The sequence below is a fragment of the Seriola lalandi genome, unplaced genomic scaffold (assembly GCF_002814215.2).
Source record: "Seriola lalandi dorsalis isolate HSWRI2012SDOR001 ecotype SW California unplaced genomic scaffold, Sedor1 jcf7180002054911, whole genome shotgun sequence".
In the NCBI taxonomy this organism is placed as follows: Eukaryota; Metazoa; Chordata; class Actinopteri; order Carangiformes; family Carangidae; genus Seriola; species Seriola lalandi.
This window is the reverse complement of record NW_019525463.1, coordinates 875484-894829: the sequence shown is the minus strand read 5'-3', so window position 1 is coordinate 894829 and position 19346 is coordinate 875484. Positions and strand designations below refer to the sequence as shown.

General features: G+C 40.4%; 1 protein-coding gene across 1 annotated transcript in view; it reads right to left on the bottom strand.

The window, feature by feature from the left end:
• Positions 1 to 1357: 1357 nt before the first annotated feature.
• The window catches only part of slc25a21 (solute carrier family 25 member 21), an 86848-nt gene continuing 68859 nt past the window's right edge, over positions 1358 to 19346 (bottom strand). The window contains exons 4-11 of the mRNA XM_023430740.2: positions 17824 to 17907; positions 11027 to 11093; positions 10209 to 10268; positions 7061 to 7168; positions 6769 to 6933; positions 4989 to 5170; positions 3354 to 3406; positions 1358 to 2811 (exon numbers count right to left, since the gene is read on the bottom strand). Coding sequence (XP_023286508.1) covers positions 2750 to 2811; positions 3354 to 3406; positions 4989 to 5170; positions 6769 to 6933; positions 7061 to 7168; positions 10209 to 10268; positions 11027 to 11093; positions 17824 to 17907 — 781 coding nt within the window. The 3' untranslated portion in view covers positions 1358 to 2749. The remainder of the gene's footprint in view (positions 2812 to 3353; positions 3407 to 4988; positions 5171 to 6768; positions 6934 to 7060; positions 7169 to 10208; positions 10269 to 11026; positions 11094 to 17823; positions 17908 to 19346) is intronic.

Here is a 19346-nt window from a genome sequence, read left to right as displayed (position 1 = left end):
TTCAGTGTCATATGGTTATCTTTACTTCTCCACATGCAATCAGAAACAAGACAGCCATTTGCAGAGTAACACAGAGCAGAGTATGTAACGCTGGGTGAACGCGGCACTTCGTGCGTGTTTCTGCTCAATGAGCATTTTTAAAAGAAGCTGACAACAGCCAGATTGTTTTCTTAATGCCTTAAAACAGCAGAGCTGTGCAGACAGGTGAGTAAAAAAAAAGAAAGAAAAAAAATCCGTTGTGCTTGGAAAATCACAACATGTCTGGTTCCGTGTCTTTGGTATGTACACATGTGGCTGCCGTGTTCAATCACACTCACATGAATCACTTTTTTTTCCTTTTTTTTTTTTTTTAAACACATGGTGTGAATCCTGGACATTTTAATATACATTAATCATCAGTCATGTCTGCATTTTGAAAGACAGGCACAGCCACGCAGGCCTGTCAGTGTGGAGCCACTTGATTGAAATGTTACGGGTGAAGATGAGGATCATACATGGAGAGGGTGTAAAGAAAATGAGGAGAAGGGGGACTTTGCTACTGAAGATTTATCATCAGCTTGGCGTGCTGGAAATCCAGGTGAAGGGTGGCTGTGTTGCTTAGCTACCATCAATACACGCGGCACATGTTATAAGCTGTCAAGTCTGAAACAAATACACATTCAGCACTCCATTACAGAAAGGACAGGTTAAACGCTTACAATTCGATCAGTCTGCAAGCCACAGTTGTTTGTCTATCACCACAGGCCCCTGGGGCAAAAAAACCAGGAGCCGTTCCATTTTGGTGGAGAGAAACTCCCACATTAATGACGACTGTCAAATGCCAACGTGGCTCAGTATATGCTACTACCAGATGAGGTTAAGATGAGTCTCTTAGAGAGAGAGAGAGAGAGAGAGAGAGAGCAGCCACTACCCCTAAAGGCTGTGCAACAGGTGTGCGTGTTTGCATGTGTGTGTGTGCATATTTGTGTAAGACAGACTGGCAGAGGGAGAGAATGTGTGCGGTAACCCCCCCTAGTCCTGCAGCCGCATTTGAATTTCTTAAGCTTGTTGTTTTAGCTTGCACTAAAGCTATGCTCAGGCAGCGACTCCCCACCACCGAGAGAGAAAAGACTGACACTTGGTTGGCAAGTGCAGCGTCTACTGGCTGACAGGCTCTCAAACAACAAAGTGCTGTGATGGGGGAAAGACGAGGAGGCGGGTGAACAAGTGGTAAACTGATGGAAAGTGATACGCTTACATCAATGCCAAGCTGAAGTGCTTCCAGAGAAGACAAACATGCAACAACACAAACTTACGGTTACAAGACACACAAGTGCTCAACCAACGCCCAACACACAGTGAGGAAACAAGTGAGGAGTTTAATTTTATTCCTTTTTATTTGTTACCAATACATGTAAGTGGACTGTGCACAAATTCTAACATTTTAAATTTAGAATAAAAAAATGTCAAATTAACAATATTCTTACTAATAAAAGCTTGGGAAATAAAGATTTCTTACTAGTCTCATTTATAGAAGGTACATAAAAGTAACAGTCGTGTAAAAAGATATTTGAAAAAAGTTCTGCACCAGGCTGCAACATCAGTGTTTAAAAAATAATTTTACACACATACACTCTCATTAAGCATTATTAGGCAGTATTGTAGCTTATTGCTTCGTTTGAAATACACAGTAAGGCTCAGTATTATGGTTGCGATCACAGTATGTATTGGCGATCTCGTATGTGTGGTGTACACGAAGACGTATACATACAGACAGTGTGTATGTGTGCGTATAGACATGTGTGCGTCACTCCACGGCTGTAGTGAGTGTGTGTACTGTTGCTAAAAAAAAAAAGATCCTTAATGAGCAGATTACTTTAAGATACGAGTTAAATTGGACGGAGATGGGTGATCCGCGGTGTCCAGCAGAGCTCTGTTGAGGTTGGTCTGCGGCTCTGCTAACAACAGCTGTATAATGATGATATACACTCAAGTACTCTATTGTGAGTCTAGTTTTTTTAATTTTGTAAGACTTTTTGTGATTGTCCTATGAACATGCCATCACTCCATTTTGTGTTTTATTTCATTTGAACATTAAAGCCCATGAAAACCTGATTTCAAATATCAGAAATTTCTCTATAAAATTAAGCATTCGTGACTAAAAAAAAAGCAACAATCAGAGTTAAAGTTCAACGTTCAATATTATGATGCTTCATGAGATCGACTGTTCAGATTCAGGTTTTGATTTAAATATTGCTTAACTCTGATTGGTTCACAGATGTACGTGACATATTTTTTTCCCCCAACCAATCACCCCCCCAATAAAAACCAATGAGAACAGCACACAGAGAAAAACACAAAACTCTTCTAAATGTGGAAGAAAATATTGTGCTCATTGCAAATAGTGAGAAGGCAATAGAGAAAATGGGTTTTCAGGGCTTTTAAAACTTTTCAATCAATTGTTTTGTTTTTTGTTTTTTTGTTTTTTAATATAGAAATGTGTTTTTGAGTTTTCAATTATTGTAGCTTCCTGAAAAAACTAACTTGGACGAAGATGTGAGTTTTTCCTTAGACAGCTGCTTTCTAGAATAAACTGAAATGTTGATTTGGTATTTTGAATAGCAGTATTGCATATTCAAGGTAAACAAACTGACTGACAAAGAAAAACTAATTTGGTCTGACGTTACTGGAGTCAGGTAACGATATTAGCATTGAGGCACAATCCATAAGGCACTCTCGTGGGTTTCCTTTCTTTCTTTCTTTTTTTTTTTTACCAGTTCTTCTGTAGCCATCCAGATACATACTCATAGACCAATAGCATCACTGCTCCACCTGTAACAACATCAGAACAACATCAGAATGAATAAGCAGCATCAGCAGCTACTCGACCAATAGAAACTAACAGTGTCATGTGATGTAAAATATAGATTCAGAGGCTTTGCTGCCCCAGCAGGAAAGATTTATAGATATCAAATAGATTTACATCAAAAGATTGCAGCCTCTGTATAGAAAGGGAACAGTGACTCTAGCTCACAATATATCCATTCAAACCTTAAATAAATATATAAAAAAAGATGTTGTTGAGTAAATTATGCAAAATGGTTACAATGAATATGTCTGATAGGAAATAGTCCTCGCCTCATTTGAAGTTGAATGTAGCACTAATGATATTTGGGGAGCTCTGTCTGAATTAATCATTTGAGAGTTCCTGGGCATTAAAAAAATAAAAAAATAAATTTGTTTAATTACAAATCTCAAAATCTATTATTCGAACAAGCTCTATTAGACCAGGTTCAAATGCTTTTCACCTGTAACCGACAATCTGTGGTTATAATGACGATTTTAATATCTATATAAAGACATTTTTTGGTTACCTGGTCCAAGCCTCATTATCTTGGGCACCAACCCCTTGTATAGTGCCAGATACCTATAAAACGAGAAAAAGACATTAATATGGTATATATACAAAATATTATAGTTACAAATATGAAAATGTAAAGATCTCATGTAAAGATTTCGTCTTGAGTATAGGATATGCTAATCCATGTACGGAGTGGTGAAACATTACAGAGCACAATTACTCAAGCACTGTACTTATTTACAGTTTTGAGGTACTTGTACTTCACTTGAGTTTTTCAATTTTTTACTAATTTACATTTCAACCCCACGGCACTTATTTGATAAAATCAGTTAGTAGTTACTTTGCAGATTCAAAATCTTAAAATAAAATATAATCAACAGATAAATTATGATGAATTATTTTAGGTTAAGATAAGATAAAAATTTAATTATCCCAGGGGGAAAATTCACAATCTACACAGTGGTATTTTAAAGTATTAAGAGAAGCCCCATCTTTACCAACTGAAACATTAAAGCAATGTATCAATGCATACATTATTAAAATCTAATATATTTATATACATCATTCTGAAAAGGGCCAAAACTGTAACTGTAAAAAAACTGTATTGCACTGTGGTGCTGCTACTTTTCCTTAAGTAAAAAAATCTGAATACTTCTTCCACACATTCCTTTCGTATATGTGTGCACTCGTGTACTTGCATGTGAATGTGTAGGTGTGCTTGCCTGTCTGTCTGTCTTCTGGTCTGCCTGCCTCTCACCCAGTCAGGTACATAGTTGAAGTCTAACGGCCAGCGCTGGCGAGTACCTGCCCCTTAATGCTTTCAAGGTGACCAGTGGCTGCCTGCCTCCGCCTCGTGCTCCCTGTCCTGCTCCCTGCCCCCGCCACTGATGGCGTTAATAAGGCTCGACCCACTTCCTCCCTGGCCCTCTGTCTGATTAGATTGACCTGTGGAGCGCCGCGCGGCTCGTTAGGGTCTGCTTAACGATGTCTCCCATAGGGACCACTAATTAGCTGGGACTGTGTTGTGTTAGAGCAGGGGACTGGATGTGGCGGAGGGGGCGGCCTCTACGCACCCCTGCGACGACAACGCTTCAGTGCTGTTCCTGCAGCAGCCCCCAAGGCTCCTGCGTCCACTAACTACAAACATCTCGCTGGCCCTTGTCTAGAGGAGCTGCATGGGGGAAAGTGGAAAGCCTAGGGCAATTGCTAACATAACATAGATCTTTCCTTGAAGCTTCCATTTAGAGCTGTCATTCTCCGAGGCTCGAAAATATGTTAACATTTACTGTACAACTGACAGACTGCAGAAATGTGTGATCACACACGTGGGGAATACAGCCCGGAAATCTAACGTCATTTTTTGGTTTCCATTCATCAGATCACGGCTTTACATCAAGTTGTTCATGCACCTCCCCTGCAGTTAGTGAGGGAAACTCACACCGCACAATGAAACTCGTCTAACTTGTAGCAGCAGCTGGTACATTTGTCTCCCTGAGCTGGAAAGATAACCAACTATCAGTTCCTAACCAAACAGACAAAGTGGCTCATTAATTCTTGGATGCACCAGTGACAGTGTTTGAAATTTTGTCCTGAGGATTTCCTACTTATTACCCCCCACCAACACCCCCCACCCCCGCCTTGTTCATACCCTTCCTCCCGGTACACCAAGGCCATGGTCTGGAAGCAGGTGCGGTACTTGATTTCTCCTGGCACTGGCTGGGGGCCTTGGATGCGGCTCTTGGCTACGTCGAAGGGAATGTTCACACAGGAGGAGATGGTCCCAGACACCAGACCAATAGCAAACTTCCTCAGGAACTCGAGGGTAGGGTCCTGTGAAAGAAGAGGAGATACGGGATTAAAAGAAAGTATTTGTGTGCGGCTTACATGCAGAGAACAAGCAGAATTTTACTGGAAACATTTTAGACACCAGGTGTTAAAGGTAAAGTAGTTGTCAAAGTAAATGGTGACACATTATGTGTGTATGTATGTGAGTGAAAGTGAGGAGGGCATGAGGGGGCTTGTGCATATGATTGCAAAGCTGGCATGAAAGCCCTGATCATTTTATGGTAGCGGGGGGCAGATTAGTGCTTCCTGACTGTGGTGCAGCCTTCTGATTGGCTGAGCAGAAGCACATGTTCTTTGGGGAGCCAAGACAGAGGATTTATAAACAGGGTTCATGCAGGCAGACTGGGGAGGCATATGGGGACAATTTGGGTAATTGGGCTGTGACTCGGCACAGGGGTATTACTGTACCAAAGAAGCCCAGACTCAGAGAGCTCTGACAGCTAATTGGCCAGGATATTTTTACAAATGACAGCAGCCTCTCTGGTCCAGGCCTTTCTCAAGAGGCTGGACACCCTGAGAGCCGAGGTAAATCAACAGCTAATCCCACGTCTTCTGTTTTTTTCAAGTGGGATGTGGGGAAGGGGGTAACGTACCCGCTGCCTAAGTACACCCATCAACCTACTTCCTAACAGCCTTAAGCAAACATCACCTCACACATTCACTTGTGAATGATGGCAGTGTGCTATCTGCCTCCTCTGTACTATTCAAATGGCGATAGGAGAGAAGCCTGGGCTCGGCCGGCTGAATTTGACTGCGGACATGTTTGAGTTGCAAGCTCATTGCTCATGTTGCTGACAAAAGAGCTTTGGAGAAATACCACTATCAGCTCAGTCTGTAAGCTGTCAGAGCCCACAATATTTATTCTTTGCTGCCTCAACAATGGCCGTCGTTAGCCTCTCACAAACAGAATCATTCCATCAATGTACATACCGATGGATCATTCCCAAAAGCGACGGCCACAATCTGAGAACAGAGCTATTTGAGTCATCTAGCCACATAATTATCATTCACAGAGGATGACCACTTGGTTCTCTGTACATCATGCGTCACTGGAAAAATGTTGAAAATATAGCAGAGCCTGGGCTCCCACTGTAACCTCCTCTTGAAAATAGTACCGTTGTCTGCTTCCAATTAGTTCATTGGAGTTAATCTAATGCTCCAGTTTGTACATGTGGGACTGGCGTATGGTAACGTTTCCATTAAACAAAATTAACTTTTGTTTGGGCCATCAGGCTCTGCCGGATGTGTAATTTGAGACTTTGAGGATGTTATGATGAATAAACAGACGAGGTATTAGTGGAACTGATCTTACAAGCTCCTCTCTGATTTTTTGCTTCCTCCTTGCTGTGGCATTCAGGCTAACTAATCACACTGTCAAACACTTGCTATTCCCCACTGGCAAGGTGGCTGGGACATGTGCGTATCATATTGCCTGAGGTTAGCGAAAATTTGATGTAGTCAAGGTTACAAACAACAAAGCAAAGCTAAAGAGTGTGTCTGTCACTTGTCTTTGCATTTGTGGGCAACAACCAAGACAGACCTGGAGGTCGGAGTGTGATCATAGATTTTGACTGGCATATTACCGGGTTGGTGGGAATAGCATCCTTGACATTGAAGTAGAAGCCAAAGTAGATCATGTTGAAAACTCCATGGCGTCCCAGTGTTGATGTTAATCCTTTATTCAGACCTTTCAGTCCGAAGCCGTCCGTTTTAATGATGCGTCTGGCTTGAGAGAATGAGGACGGTTGCTGAATTGGAGAGAGTGAATTCAAAAGGAGGACATGTCAAGGGTTGATGCAAAACCACTGGGCCTCTCGTGAAATGTGCACATTACCAACACTTTACAAGTTAAGACAGTATTTTATTTCGATCAACCTCTTTGAAGGAATCTCGGTTGGCCTGGAGACTGACTTTCACCACTTCGAATGGATTGACGACAACAGCTTCAGTCAAGCCTGCGCCAAGCCCTGCTGCAGACAGCGCCTGGGGGGGGGGGAGATGGACATGATTTAGGACTGAGAATGTGGAGTTAATATTTGGGTAGAGACAGAACAGAATAGACAATAAGGAAGACTGCCAATATGTCCAGGCTGAAACAACCCGCCACTGAGTCATAGTTTCGTTTTTGAAAACTTGTTCCCCAAGTCTCTTTGTTTTGTTGGAAACGGACATTCTGTCACGGCTGTCATTGTTATTCTTTGACAAATGTTTGAGGATGCACAAGACACCTGTGTTTGTTATCATTTGACAAAATGTCAGATGACAGGAGGGAGGACAAAAGAAGGAAATAGGAATGTGAAAAAAGCAGCAAGGCGTTTAAGGCTCATCATCAACAAGGTGGAAAATTAGATTCAACAAAGTCAGAGAGCATAAAAGAATCAATTATTTTCTAACAACCAAAGAGCTTCACTTCATTTAGTAACATCCAATGATATATAAGATGCAATAAGAAGTCTTTTTTTGTTTTTTTTTTATAAATGTATAACCAAAACAAGTAATATGTTTATGTAGTTATGTAGTTTATGGAGCTGTCTATGTCTGCATGTAAGTGTGTGCATGTGTGCGTGCATGTGAGCTCAGAGAGAAGCGTAATGGGAACATGTCAAGAACGTGTCTATAGCTCATTACTCTTCCTGCCTCTTTATCCTGCTGTCAGAGCCCCGGGACCCATCCTCTCAGACATGCCTCACGATGTTTACACAGCCAGCCAGCCACGTTTTAATTCCTTATTTGTGTTATTACTGTGTGTGTCCTCATTAATCAGAGTGAAGGCATTCAGCTGTGCCATGCTGAATAGGAGAGAGAGCGAGAGAGAGCCATTCGGAACCAATCTGTAATTTACTTGCACTAATGATCAGATGTGATTACAGTACTTGATATACACGGGCCTCTGAGGCAAATGGGGTTGGAGGCACTTGAAGAGGAAGAAGAAGATAGTGAGAAGGAGGCGGAAGAGGAGGGAGAAGAGAACATGATGGATGGGACAGGTAAACATTTCTCCACCAATGGCTGTGAAAACAAGCCGAGGATATGCGCTGTGCCGGATGGCCCCAGCGCTCAGTTACAGGTAAGCCATCCATCACAGCTGACACTTGGCTGCCACCTGAATAGCTGGAGTGTGGTGAGCGCACCTCAGCAACACAAATCTGTCGAGCTTAAAACTCTGACTCAATATAACAGAAATTAGTCAAGAAGGATGAAACCACTTGTATACTTATGGCCTGTGGCGTAACCAGTCTCCAGAATTAACAACCGCCAAGTAAACATACAGCACAGTCTGTTTATTAGGAAAGTGTTATGTATTACATTATTTTGGCTTTAGTTGAAATTAAACAGTGTATATGAGGTTTAAGTTACAAAAACAATAGTTAAATGTGTTTGGGGTGTCATTATTAGTGGCAAGAATCACTATTTTTTACTGTGGCAAAGCAAGGCAGTTTTATTTATACAGCACATCTCATTACAAAATAACTCAATGTGCTTTACACTAAAGTGCAGACAGTGCTGGACGGTGCTGTAGTCTTGACTGAGACTGTGCTGCATTATAAAACTGAACTTCACTGCAGAACATACAGATCAGACTGTCTGCAGCTTCCAGTTGCAGCTCCATATTTTTTCTCTTTTTCTTCTCACTTTATGTTCAGTAGAATCGCACAAAGTAACGCTGCCTTCCTCCATTTTTGACAACAGTGCTGATTACACGGTTGTCTTGTTTGAATAAGCTTTATTGGAATTCTCAATGGATTAAACCCACCAGGGATTCCATTATATGCTTATATGTTCAGCGAGAGCACACAACTTGGTCAAATGATCTGTACATTGTGAGCATAACAGCTGCAGGTTTTGGCTGTGCAGAATGGCCGATAAACATGTGCAGAGTGAGTTAACATAACCTACAAGATTAATAAAAACACACAGTGTTTGCCCAGCTTTAGGTCTGCACTTCAGTCTTATAGTTATTGTGTCACGTCTAATCCAGTGCGATGGAATAAATATCCACAACAAAATTTTCCCGATATTTACAGTACAGACTGCACTCCATTAAAACTTTTTTTGCATTAGCTTGTAATGTTTTAAAAAGATTACATTTGAATGTCTTAGTTATATACAGTCATTTTTTTCCTGCTTTCAAATTCTGTTTGTGCTAATCACCATTCATTCTCTCACGCTGTGAGCCAGTAAAATCAAAACAAAACAAAGCCTCTATAATAAACATGGCTCCATATGAGCTGCCAGTTACACTAGCTTCACACAAGCAGTACCAACCAAAGGTCTTTTCACTTCAGTTATGTGACTGCTCTATTGTGTAGAATGAAGCTTATATAGATTCAGGCCGAGACATGAAGTCTTGAATGCCAACTACAAACCCAATCATGAAAGATAATGAAAGCTACAGCCCTACAATATAACCATATGTTGCATGGTTCACTCCATTGGTTCCAAGAGGAATGGTACATTTTTAAAGCTATGCAACAGAAGCTAAACTACACTCAAATGTTATTTAAGTTGGTTCATGGAATATTAGTCACCTTTATTATACCATCTATGATACACTTGAATGTGTTAGTCATCAGGGATGTTGTCATATGTACTTAACGCCTAACAAAATTGTTATTCCAGGACTTCATTACTTAATCCCCACTTGAATATTTTTCTTTTTATCCTTTCTAATGTGGGATGACCTTCATTTGAGGCAGTTAAGCTGCCTTTGAGTCAGTTTTATATTTGTCACAATAATAAAGTCCCACAAAATTGTCTTACCAAGTCTAACATAAAAATGTAAGATGAATAAATTCTATAAATGTGCTAATGTATTACTTGTATTTGAACATGAAACAGCAGTGAAAACTGTTTTTACATTTGCATTAATTCATTTTGCTGGTAAAATTATTCTTGGCATTTGTCTTTGTTTTATCAGGAGAACTGAAATGTTGATTTTTCAACATTCTTCCTGGTCCTGTGTGTGTGTGTGTTTATTTTACAGGTGAGAGTGTATTCAGGTGTTTCTGTGTCAGAGACTTACCACGCCAGGAGACAAAGGGGTCAAATTCAGCAACTTCTTGTATTGCTCAAAGGTGAAAAACTGCAGAGGAAAGATCAGAATAAATTAGCTGTGAGAAAGTCAGTGTATTTATAAGATGACATCTCTGCACACATACACACCCACGTATACACAAGGATACAGGCTATTAAAAGCAGCTACCTTAAAAACATACGGAAATGTAAACTTCAGTGAGCATTGTATCAACTCAACAAACATGAAAATTAAGCCGCATGTTAAATGTTAGACCTCAATCTCCATTGAAAGCGAAAAGCGTAACGCACAGTCTCAAAAGGAGACACATCACCTGATTTGTTTATCTAAGGGAAGGGCAAAATGCCAACAGAGGTGTTTTAATCGGAGCTTTAATTTGCTTTAATTCTTCACCCCAGACATTTCTCATCATCAGCCAGCTTTGTTCACCAGCTTTGTTCACTGTGTGAGTGATTACCCCATCTTCTCAGTGTGAGCGCTTATTTTCAAAAGTTCACACATCCTCGTCTCCAGCATCTCATTACATAGCAGCTCCATACCAGGCATCAGGCCCCCTCTGTGCCACGACACACAAAAGGCTGGGCTCAGGGAAAGGCTTGCTGTAGATGCTCGTACGTCAGTGTTTGGTGGGCCAACAGAACATTGCAGAGGGTGTCATGTGTTTAATCAACATGTGTGTACCATGTCAGAGCAACTGCGGTTGGAGTGGTTTCAATAGTGGAGCAGTTTACAGTGAAACCAGAGCCTGAGCGTTGCATCACAACCCAAGAAGCTTCGCAAACCAACGTGCACATCCTTCATCTCACCTTGACCGCTCTCTTTGGTGTCTCTGCCACAATCGGAGGTAGGATCCCCTTGTAGAAGCCAAATATGCTGTAGAGAGAGAAAACAAAATGTTAAAAATGCTTATCTGATGACTGCTGACTTGTCAAGCTCCACCTGATATTTGGATCAAACGGGATGTAGCCGAGAACTGAAACAATTAGTTCATTAATTGATTAGTTGATGGACAAAGAAATAATCAAAAATGCCAAATATCACCTAGTTACTGACTGTGCAGATGAGAAGATTTACTGCTCTGCTCTCTCTCTCTGTCATATGTGATAGTAAACTGAATATCTTTGGACTGCACAAGAAGACTGGATTTCAAGATGCCACTATATTCTGACATTTCATAGACTGTACAATTAATCCATTAATCAAGAGAACAAAAGTAGATTAATTAAATAAAAATACTTGTTAGTTGCATATAATTGTGTTTTAATTTTTTCATTAATTCCATATGTATATCATATTTTTATTATTATAGCTAACCATTTTGTGTACCATCAGTGACAGTTGGCTAAATAACAAAAACACCTCTCTGTAATGCACCACCACAATGTCACCACAAATGTTAAATATACTTAATTTGTAGTTAAAAGAGTATTCTGGCAATTTAGACCTGCGCTTTAATAATGTTGGAGGACTCACAAGAGACAGATTAAAGAAGATAATGCTCAAGGTTAATACAGCAGTGGCCAAGATATCCTGACTTACAGTTCCTAGAATGTGTTCAAAGAGCTTTAATTTGCTCACATGCTGGTATGGTCGTTTAACATGGCCCTTTCTCAAAATATTATGGTTCCTGCATCAATCCAGTCTTTAACAATACTGAATATAGACGGCATGACTAATACGAAGCACACAAAATGGAAGCAGAAAGTACTGTACTTTGCTGCTGTTTGGCAGCGTAACTACCAAGATATATTTTCAAACCACAAACCTTGGTAAACATTCTCCACAGGAACTGGTGGAGGAAATGATTTAAGAGTTTATTTCAGCAGTTGATATACTGGATGTTTCAAAAGACGGTAGCTGTATAATTTATGTCAATTTGGTAGTTTGCCTTTGCTCAATCATACGTTCAGCCATGATTTACAGCATACTTGAAGGCAGGAAAAATAATAAAATGATACAGTGAGTTATGTGTATAGAGATTGTATGCCTACATTTAACACAAGCTGTATTTTGTTAGAGATCAATTTCAGGGAGTATATGAAAAGAGTAAATGGACAGTTTGATGCCCCTTTAATACGCCTGTTAAAAGACACTTATTTGATGTTTCTAAATTGTACACAAATGTCTTAATGAATTCCCTTTTGAAGTGCTCAGATTATTTATCATTCTATCCATTTTAAACTATATAATTTACAGAAAATAAATCCCTTATTAACCTAAAACTGAAACATTTTATACCTACATTTCATTTTTCTTTATAGAGATTGTTTTCACTCATTTGAGGAAAGTAGGGAAATGTAACAAAAGTCAAGAATTCCCACTATTGCATGACCAGTCTTTGATGTAAACATGTAAGAAGATAGAAGTAAATTCGCTGTTTTGCAATGATGGCACAAAGAATGTTTCGTATACATTCAGAAGTGCATACACATGCATTCCTCAATTTAGTGAAAACATGGGTGGAATGGGTGAACTTGTGTAGTTTACACTAAGAGGACCGGGCACATGATGTCAGACAAGATGTCAATCAAAGAAAATTATGCAGGCACTTAAATGATCTTCAAACCCTACCTATCTGCGATATTTTTGGGCAATAGGAAACAATGGAAGAAGTCATATTTGTTGTTTAGGGCCCAGGTGTGAAACACAGCACACCTGTAGCCCATAACACTTTTGAGTCAGCTGTTGTGTTGATAAACAGCAAACTACTTTTCCTGTGTTCTCATTGTTGTTTCCCAGGGTTTGACAAAGGGAAACAGGAACAGGAAACACAACATAATCTTCTCACATTCATTAACTAAATACAGATGCTCCAGACACAGTAGACATCAATTACATAATTATCTCCTCCCTTGTGCATTTTATACATGAGTAAACATGATATAGTAGCTAAATATGAACCACACACTATGTATAAACACTATTTGGAGTAGGTCTGACAAATTAAAAACATAAATTCGTAATATTGATTTCAGACAAAACAAAATGAGTAAAGGTGTCTATTTATTTCTAATGGAGCGGAGGGAAAAGTGAACAACCCTATTTCTATAACGAGATTACATGTCAATAGCTTTTCAGATTCCCACACTTCCTTCCTTCTTTACATTCCTTCATTAAGATGAACATGGGCACTGTAGCTTGTTTTGGGTCAATTCCAAATACAACATCCTGCTGATGTAAATACTTACTAAAGCACCAAATGTGTATTAATCTGTGACTGAACATAGTCCTAGTCCTTGTTTTAACAATGCATATGTTCGGTAGGAATAAATGAGGTTTGGGCTGAGAGCTCCAGACAGATTGGGAAAGCTGGATAGTAGTGAGAGACAGACTAACACATTTCTGGTTTCGATCTTTTCATGACATGTTAACAGTAATAAATATATATATATTATCGCCAGCCTTTTCTTTTAAGCCATCAAAATAATTTAAAGCAATTAGGGAATGAAAAGGAGCATAAATATATAATTTCTCTGTAAACATGCACAGGACCAGTATAGTGAGGGCGTCAAAGTCATTGGCATGGCTCATAAGCAGTCAAAATAGAGCTATTCTTCAACTAAGTTGCTTGCAGGTGACCTAGAGAGACAAAGTACAGTGCATATTGATATTATACACAGGTGTAGACAAAGGGGACAATGTGGCATGACCGACTGTATCCTGTGAACAGTGGCACCTGCTCTGTTGTGGCAACATACTCGACAAGTCAACAGAGATGATCTTGGTTGATTGACTCCAAGTGTAAATATTTCTGCTGCTGGTATACATTTCCACTGAATGTAACCCGAGACAGACAGGCAATAAACCTGCCCAGAGTCCACAGTAGTGAGGCTTCTGTCCAAAATATGCAGTGAACCACAACCAGTTATTAAAACACTTGTCATCAGGTGACAGAGACAGCCAATTTCATTGACAACTCAAGTTACACAAGTGGAATAACCTGACGCTTTGTTACACAGAACAGTTTAGGGACTTTGTTGGAAACTGTTCGGAAAAGGGCAGGTGTGATTGGACGAACCATCTGTTTATCTTATGACATAGTAGGAAAGCAACAAAGATGACTCATAGGGCGCTGATTGGTCTCACCGAGGTTCAGCCACAAGTGAGTAGCTCAGACACGGAAGAAAGAATCTCGTTTGTGAGAGATCCAGCTGCCTCGCAAGGTTACAACTGGTACTTGAAGCCAAAAATTAGACCCTCGTATCTTTTGTGTAAACAAGTTATTTCAGTCAGACGGAAGGCTCTTCCCTATGCTCTCTTTGTCCATGCAAATGGTGGCCATAGATTTACCGGGTGTGGTCAAGCTGAGGAGCCATCAGGTGATGAAAGAGAAGTGAAATTTGTTACAGAACAAATATGGCCTCTAGTGAGTGCCATTCATTTGAATCCTAATTTGATTTCCAATGTAAAGTACACACTAAGTCCCTTTTTGGCTTTCCTAAACAAATGACCTCCTTATGCCAGTGGGTGTGTGTGTGTGGAGAGTGTGTTTGTATACACTTGTGTGTATGATTTGTCTTAAATTTTCATAAACCTTTCCTTTTTTTAACAGCCTCCATCCATCTGGTGAGGAGGGTATCACTGACAGAACTACACAGACACATTTGATTAAATAAACTGGCCGATATTATCCATCAGACAGAAATTCTGACTTGTTAGTGGTAGAAATGTATAAATAAATAAAGTAACAGATCATTTACAAAAAAAAAAAAAAAAAGAGTACAAAATTAATATCTGCAGCAGACTTTTGTGCCATGATGAAATCCTTGAGAAATATGAGCTCGCCCGGGAAACTTTTTAACATGTAAACAACCTGCATGCTTCATCTGCAAATATTTGCACTCTCCCAGTGTCTGCTGTAACCTTGACATTGTCACCACAGTCAGGCACAATCACCAGTGGCCAGGGTTCACTGGATAAAAGCACAAACAACAAGCGTCTCTACTTTGTGCATTATAGGATCTAAACTTACTCTGGTGACTTATTCACATCTTGAGATAAATATTGGTTATTCACAAGCTACAGACTAATTTTTTGACTTGGTGGAAGGGGAAATAACTGATAATTATTTATAAAGTGGAGTTTCTTTCCTTCTGTACATCCATATGCCTAAAGTTCATATTTTGGGTGATCAAATGATCATATACTATTATATATATATTTTTTCAATTTGGTGTAATCCATAAGATGATACAGTTAATTGTAATGTTTTGAACTTTGACCTAAATATGGAAAGTGCAATAGTTTACTAAAGTAAAGCAGTGGATCACACCTTAGTTAACTCAAACAGGCTCATATTTTTGAATTTTTATAACATACTGTCAAAAGAATGGCATTTTGAGATATACACATATTTGATTCTTTTACTGAGTTAGATGAGAAGATTGATACCACTCTCATGTCTGTACGATAAATAACAAGCTGCAGCCAACTGACTGAACAGACTGGAGAACAGTGGGAAACAGCTAACCTGGCTCTGTTCAAAGACAGACAACATCCACCTACCAGCTCCTCAGAAGCTCACTCATTAACACGTAATGTCTCGTCTATTTAATCCGCACAAAAACTGAGATGTAAAATAACATGTAACTCTGGGCTTGAAGGCAAATAAGAGATCGTTCCAAAATGTCGAACTATTGCTTTAACCTGATCGCTGCTTCATTCGAACCATGCCTGTTTCACTATAGCAAAACATATGTAATCTGGTGGACACGCTGATCTGCACTTCCTCACACTTCCATGAATGTATACTTTTTGCATGGGTGGTCCCAGCTGGAGTCAGCTCCCACCCCCACCAATCCCGCACCGTTAGTTGAAGGCATTACTCATTGATCTACTGTACGAAGGCCAACGCACGCTGTTGTAATGCGTGGACCCTTTTAATAATCCCGTGGCCGTGCTTTGGGTCTCGACCCAGTCTCTGGATACCACACTGGTAAAGAATGCTCGAGAATAGAGTCTTTTTGTTTGCCTCCAGACGGAAACACTTAACACATGCTCACGCTGCTGCACCCACATGCAACAGAAAAGAGGGCCTGTAAGGCAATATACAACCAAGTGTTGGTGAGCATAGTTCACACTGTAACACACTTATGTGCATAGCTACAAGATGTAATGCTCAATTTTCCAGATTCAATAACAACCTAATGTAAATGTTGAGTTTTTGACAGAAAAAAATAATTTCTTAGCAATAAATGTTTAAAATGTGTGTTGCTACTATATAAAAGCACAGTCTATAGGCCTGGTTATTATGTCCAGGGTTTAGAGTGACTACAAGATGGGATCCTACATGTGCACATTTCCATTTCTTTCTTCAGTTAAATCACCACGCTCGAACCGAGAGCTCAGGTTTCCTCCCTCATCGCCTCAGAGAGAATGAGGCCTAGTGTTAGCTCGGTCCTGCCATCAGCTGACGGGAGATGTTTATTTTTAATAATAATTCTACAACAGTGGGGCCTAACACTATTTGTATAAATTATAACTAAGTGGTTTGGCCTGGAGGTAATCCTCAATGTGCTACTGGGGAGTGATTACAGACTCAGCGAAAATATACTGTTAGTGATAATTGTTTGACACGAAAAGTGAATCTTTCGTCTATGGGGACTTTCAGTTACAGGTTGTGGTTCTTTGTCATGAGTTTCAGTTAAATATCTCTCATAGTTGATGGTGTGGATGCTGTGTGTTTTGGCCATCATTTTATTGTGACAGTGGAAATTCATACTAATCCCAAAGGGCACACCCGAAAAGCATGCATGCAAACAGGCATTAAATTTCAACTTGAGTGTGAGGGTGTGTGTGTGGGGTGAAGAGGGCACAGCTACTGTTGCAGGATGGCTGCGTCTGTTGAACTACAGCCAACAGAGGATTTCCAACTGTCCCTAGCCGGCCTCTCACTGTGCGCTCGCTCACACCTCACAGCAGATCAACTTTATATCCGCTGTAAAGCTGTCGACTCGCCGTAAACAGAGCGAGTGGCAACCACTTTCTCCTACGCCTGCACTGTCTCACGGACCTGTCACAGGGCAGGCAGAGGAGGAGGGACCGTGGCGGGATCACTGTCTTTAGTTAGTTGTCAAAGTTTAACATTTAGGTTCTAAGGCAATAAGAGCTGTACTCCTATCCACTGTGACATAAGGCACGTTCAGTGGCTTGCTGCAGGATTTTTCTGTAGACTGTTGACAGACACACCAGCTGTCTTATAGCAACCAACACCCTCAGCCTTCTGACCACAACACAGATTATTTATGATAACAAAAAAGAAAACATAGCACAATAACCAGTTGGATTAATTTACTGTGTAGTGCATAATTCTACATCTATAAACACACACATAATGTGCCTTCATGGTGTTGGACACTATACTTCATAATATCAAATGATCATATTTGATATTTTAAAAAAATGTTAATGTGTGAATGAATTGTTTGTAAATACACTTGCTGCAAATGACCCATTGAGAGACAAATAAAGTATTTTAAATGTGAATAAACGTAATTATTATTGAATTGCCACTTTAACATAAGCCTTCTGCCATCCGAGTAAGGAAGGAAAATCTATTCCTTCCCTGTCCTGTAGTCGGCAACAACTGTTGTGGATAACCTACCCCTCATTGCGGAAGACGGTCCGGAAGCAATCACCCAGGCTCTTGTAGCTGGTGGGGTCACTGTTTCCCCTCTGGATCTGGAATCTGCAATGACAAAGTTCTCATTAAAACTTCTATCATTCTAAATATTACACACATCAGTGCTACTTTCAATCTAGTCTATTAGGCCTTTATTACAGGTACCTCAAATCTTCAAAGTCATTTTGTTCGACAAAATGACTTCGTTACACCTGTATGTAAAATGCAACCAGAACAAACCTGATCTTTATCATAATTGAGGTCGTTTCTCTCCTTAATTTCCCTCCCTCTCTCTTTCATCTGTCTTTTTTCCACCTCTGCTAAAACGAGAGGCTCCTTCCACCAGGTCCCCCCCAGCGCAGGGGAGAACTCAAACATTTATTTAACCCAACCGATCCAATTAGCCACCCAACTCCCCAGGTTCAGGTCTTTTGCAGCAAGCTTTTCAGCTGCTAACATGCTAGTAAGCCAATTGTAACAGCTCTTCGGTTACGTGTAAATTTTTAATATGATGGAGCCAGTCGAAGGACTTTTTGTTGTATAGCAAACACGCTGGTACCTCCCTAATAAAGGCTGGTGAGCTGCGTGTAAATCTTTTACATGAGAGACTAGTTGGGGGTGAAAGAATGAATATAAATGGTGCCTGCTGGAGATAAAGAGTTTCAGGTATTGGTACACTAAGGGGATAGGAGGAGATCTAATTATATACTGCCATATGGCTTCGACATGGATCCTGAACTCCAAAAAACATGTCAAACTAAATGGCCATGGTAAGACGCAGTTACACAGGGATTATACACTTGATAACGACTAATGAAACGACAAATAATTAAACGATTAAACATGATAATTTGAAAAATGTATAAATATCTTTACAAACAGAGAGGAGGTAAAGGTAGAAACAGAGAGAGAGATGAAGAGAGTAAGAGGTAACGGGACAAGAGAAAGATTCCCTCCTCATATGGCTTCAACTGCCAGGTCACAAGGTCAGCAGTAAGTCGTCCATGCGGGTGCCTGATGGGGCCATAAAGAGCCCCCGGGCTCCAGTGGAGGGGGGGTTTAGTGGGGTGAGCGGCCTTTCATATCGCTAACAGATTAACATCTTAGAGGGGTGTCCCTCAAATCCTATTTGGTGGATTCCCAAATAGCTTGTAACCCATTCCTGAAAACCAGTTAAAACAGCATAATAAATAGATGTCTGACACCATATTAAAGAGAAGAAGAAAAGAAGGACTCCAGGTATGAGGGGGTGGTGGAATAAAGGGTAAGGAGGGGGGGGTAAAGACCCGGAAGATTTAAGACTACTGGGACTTGTAAACAAATTCAAATCTGGCTTAATTAAAGGCATATGACGCTGGGGTCAAGGATGGTAGAGACCCAGTCCCAAGTCTCCTCCTGTCTCCTTTGCTCTGCCTGCCCCGACCCGAACCGGCCTTGAGAGTGGGGTTGCCGAGGCTGTGGTCCGGTTCCAGCCCCCTGACTCCACTTGTGACCCCAGGGTCACC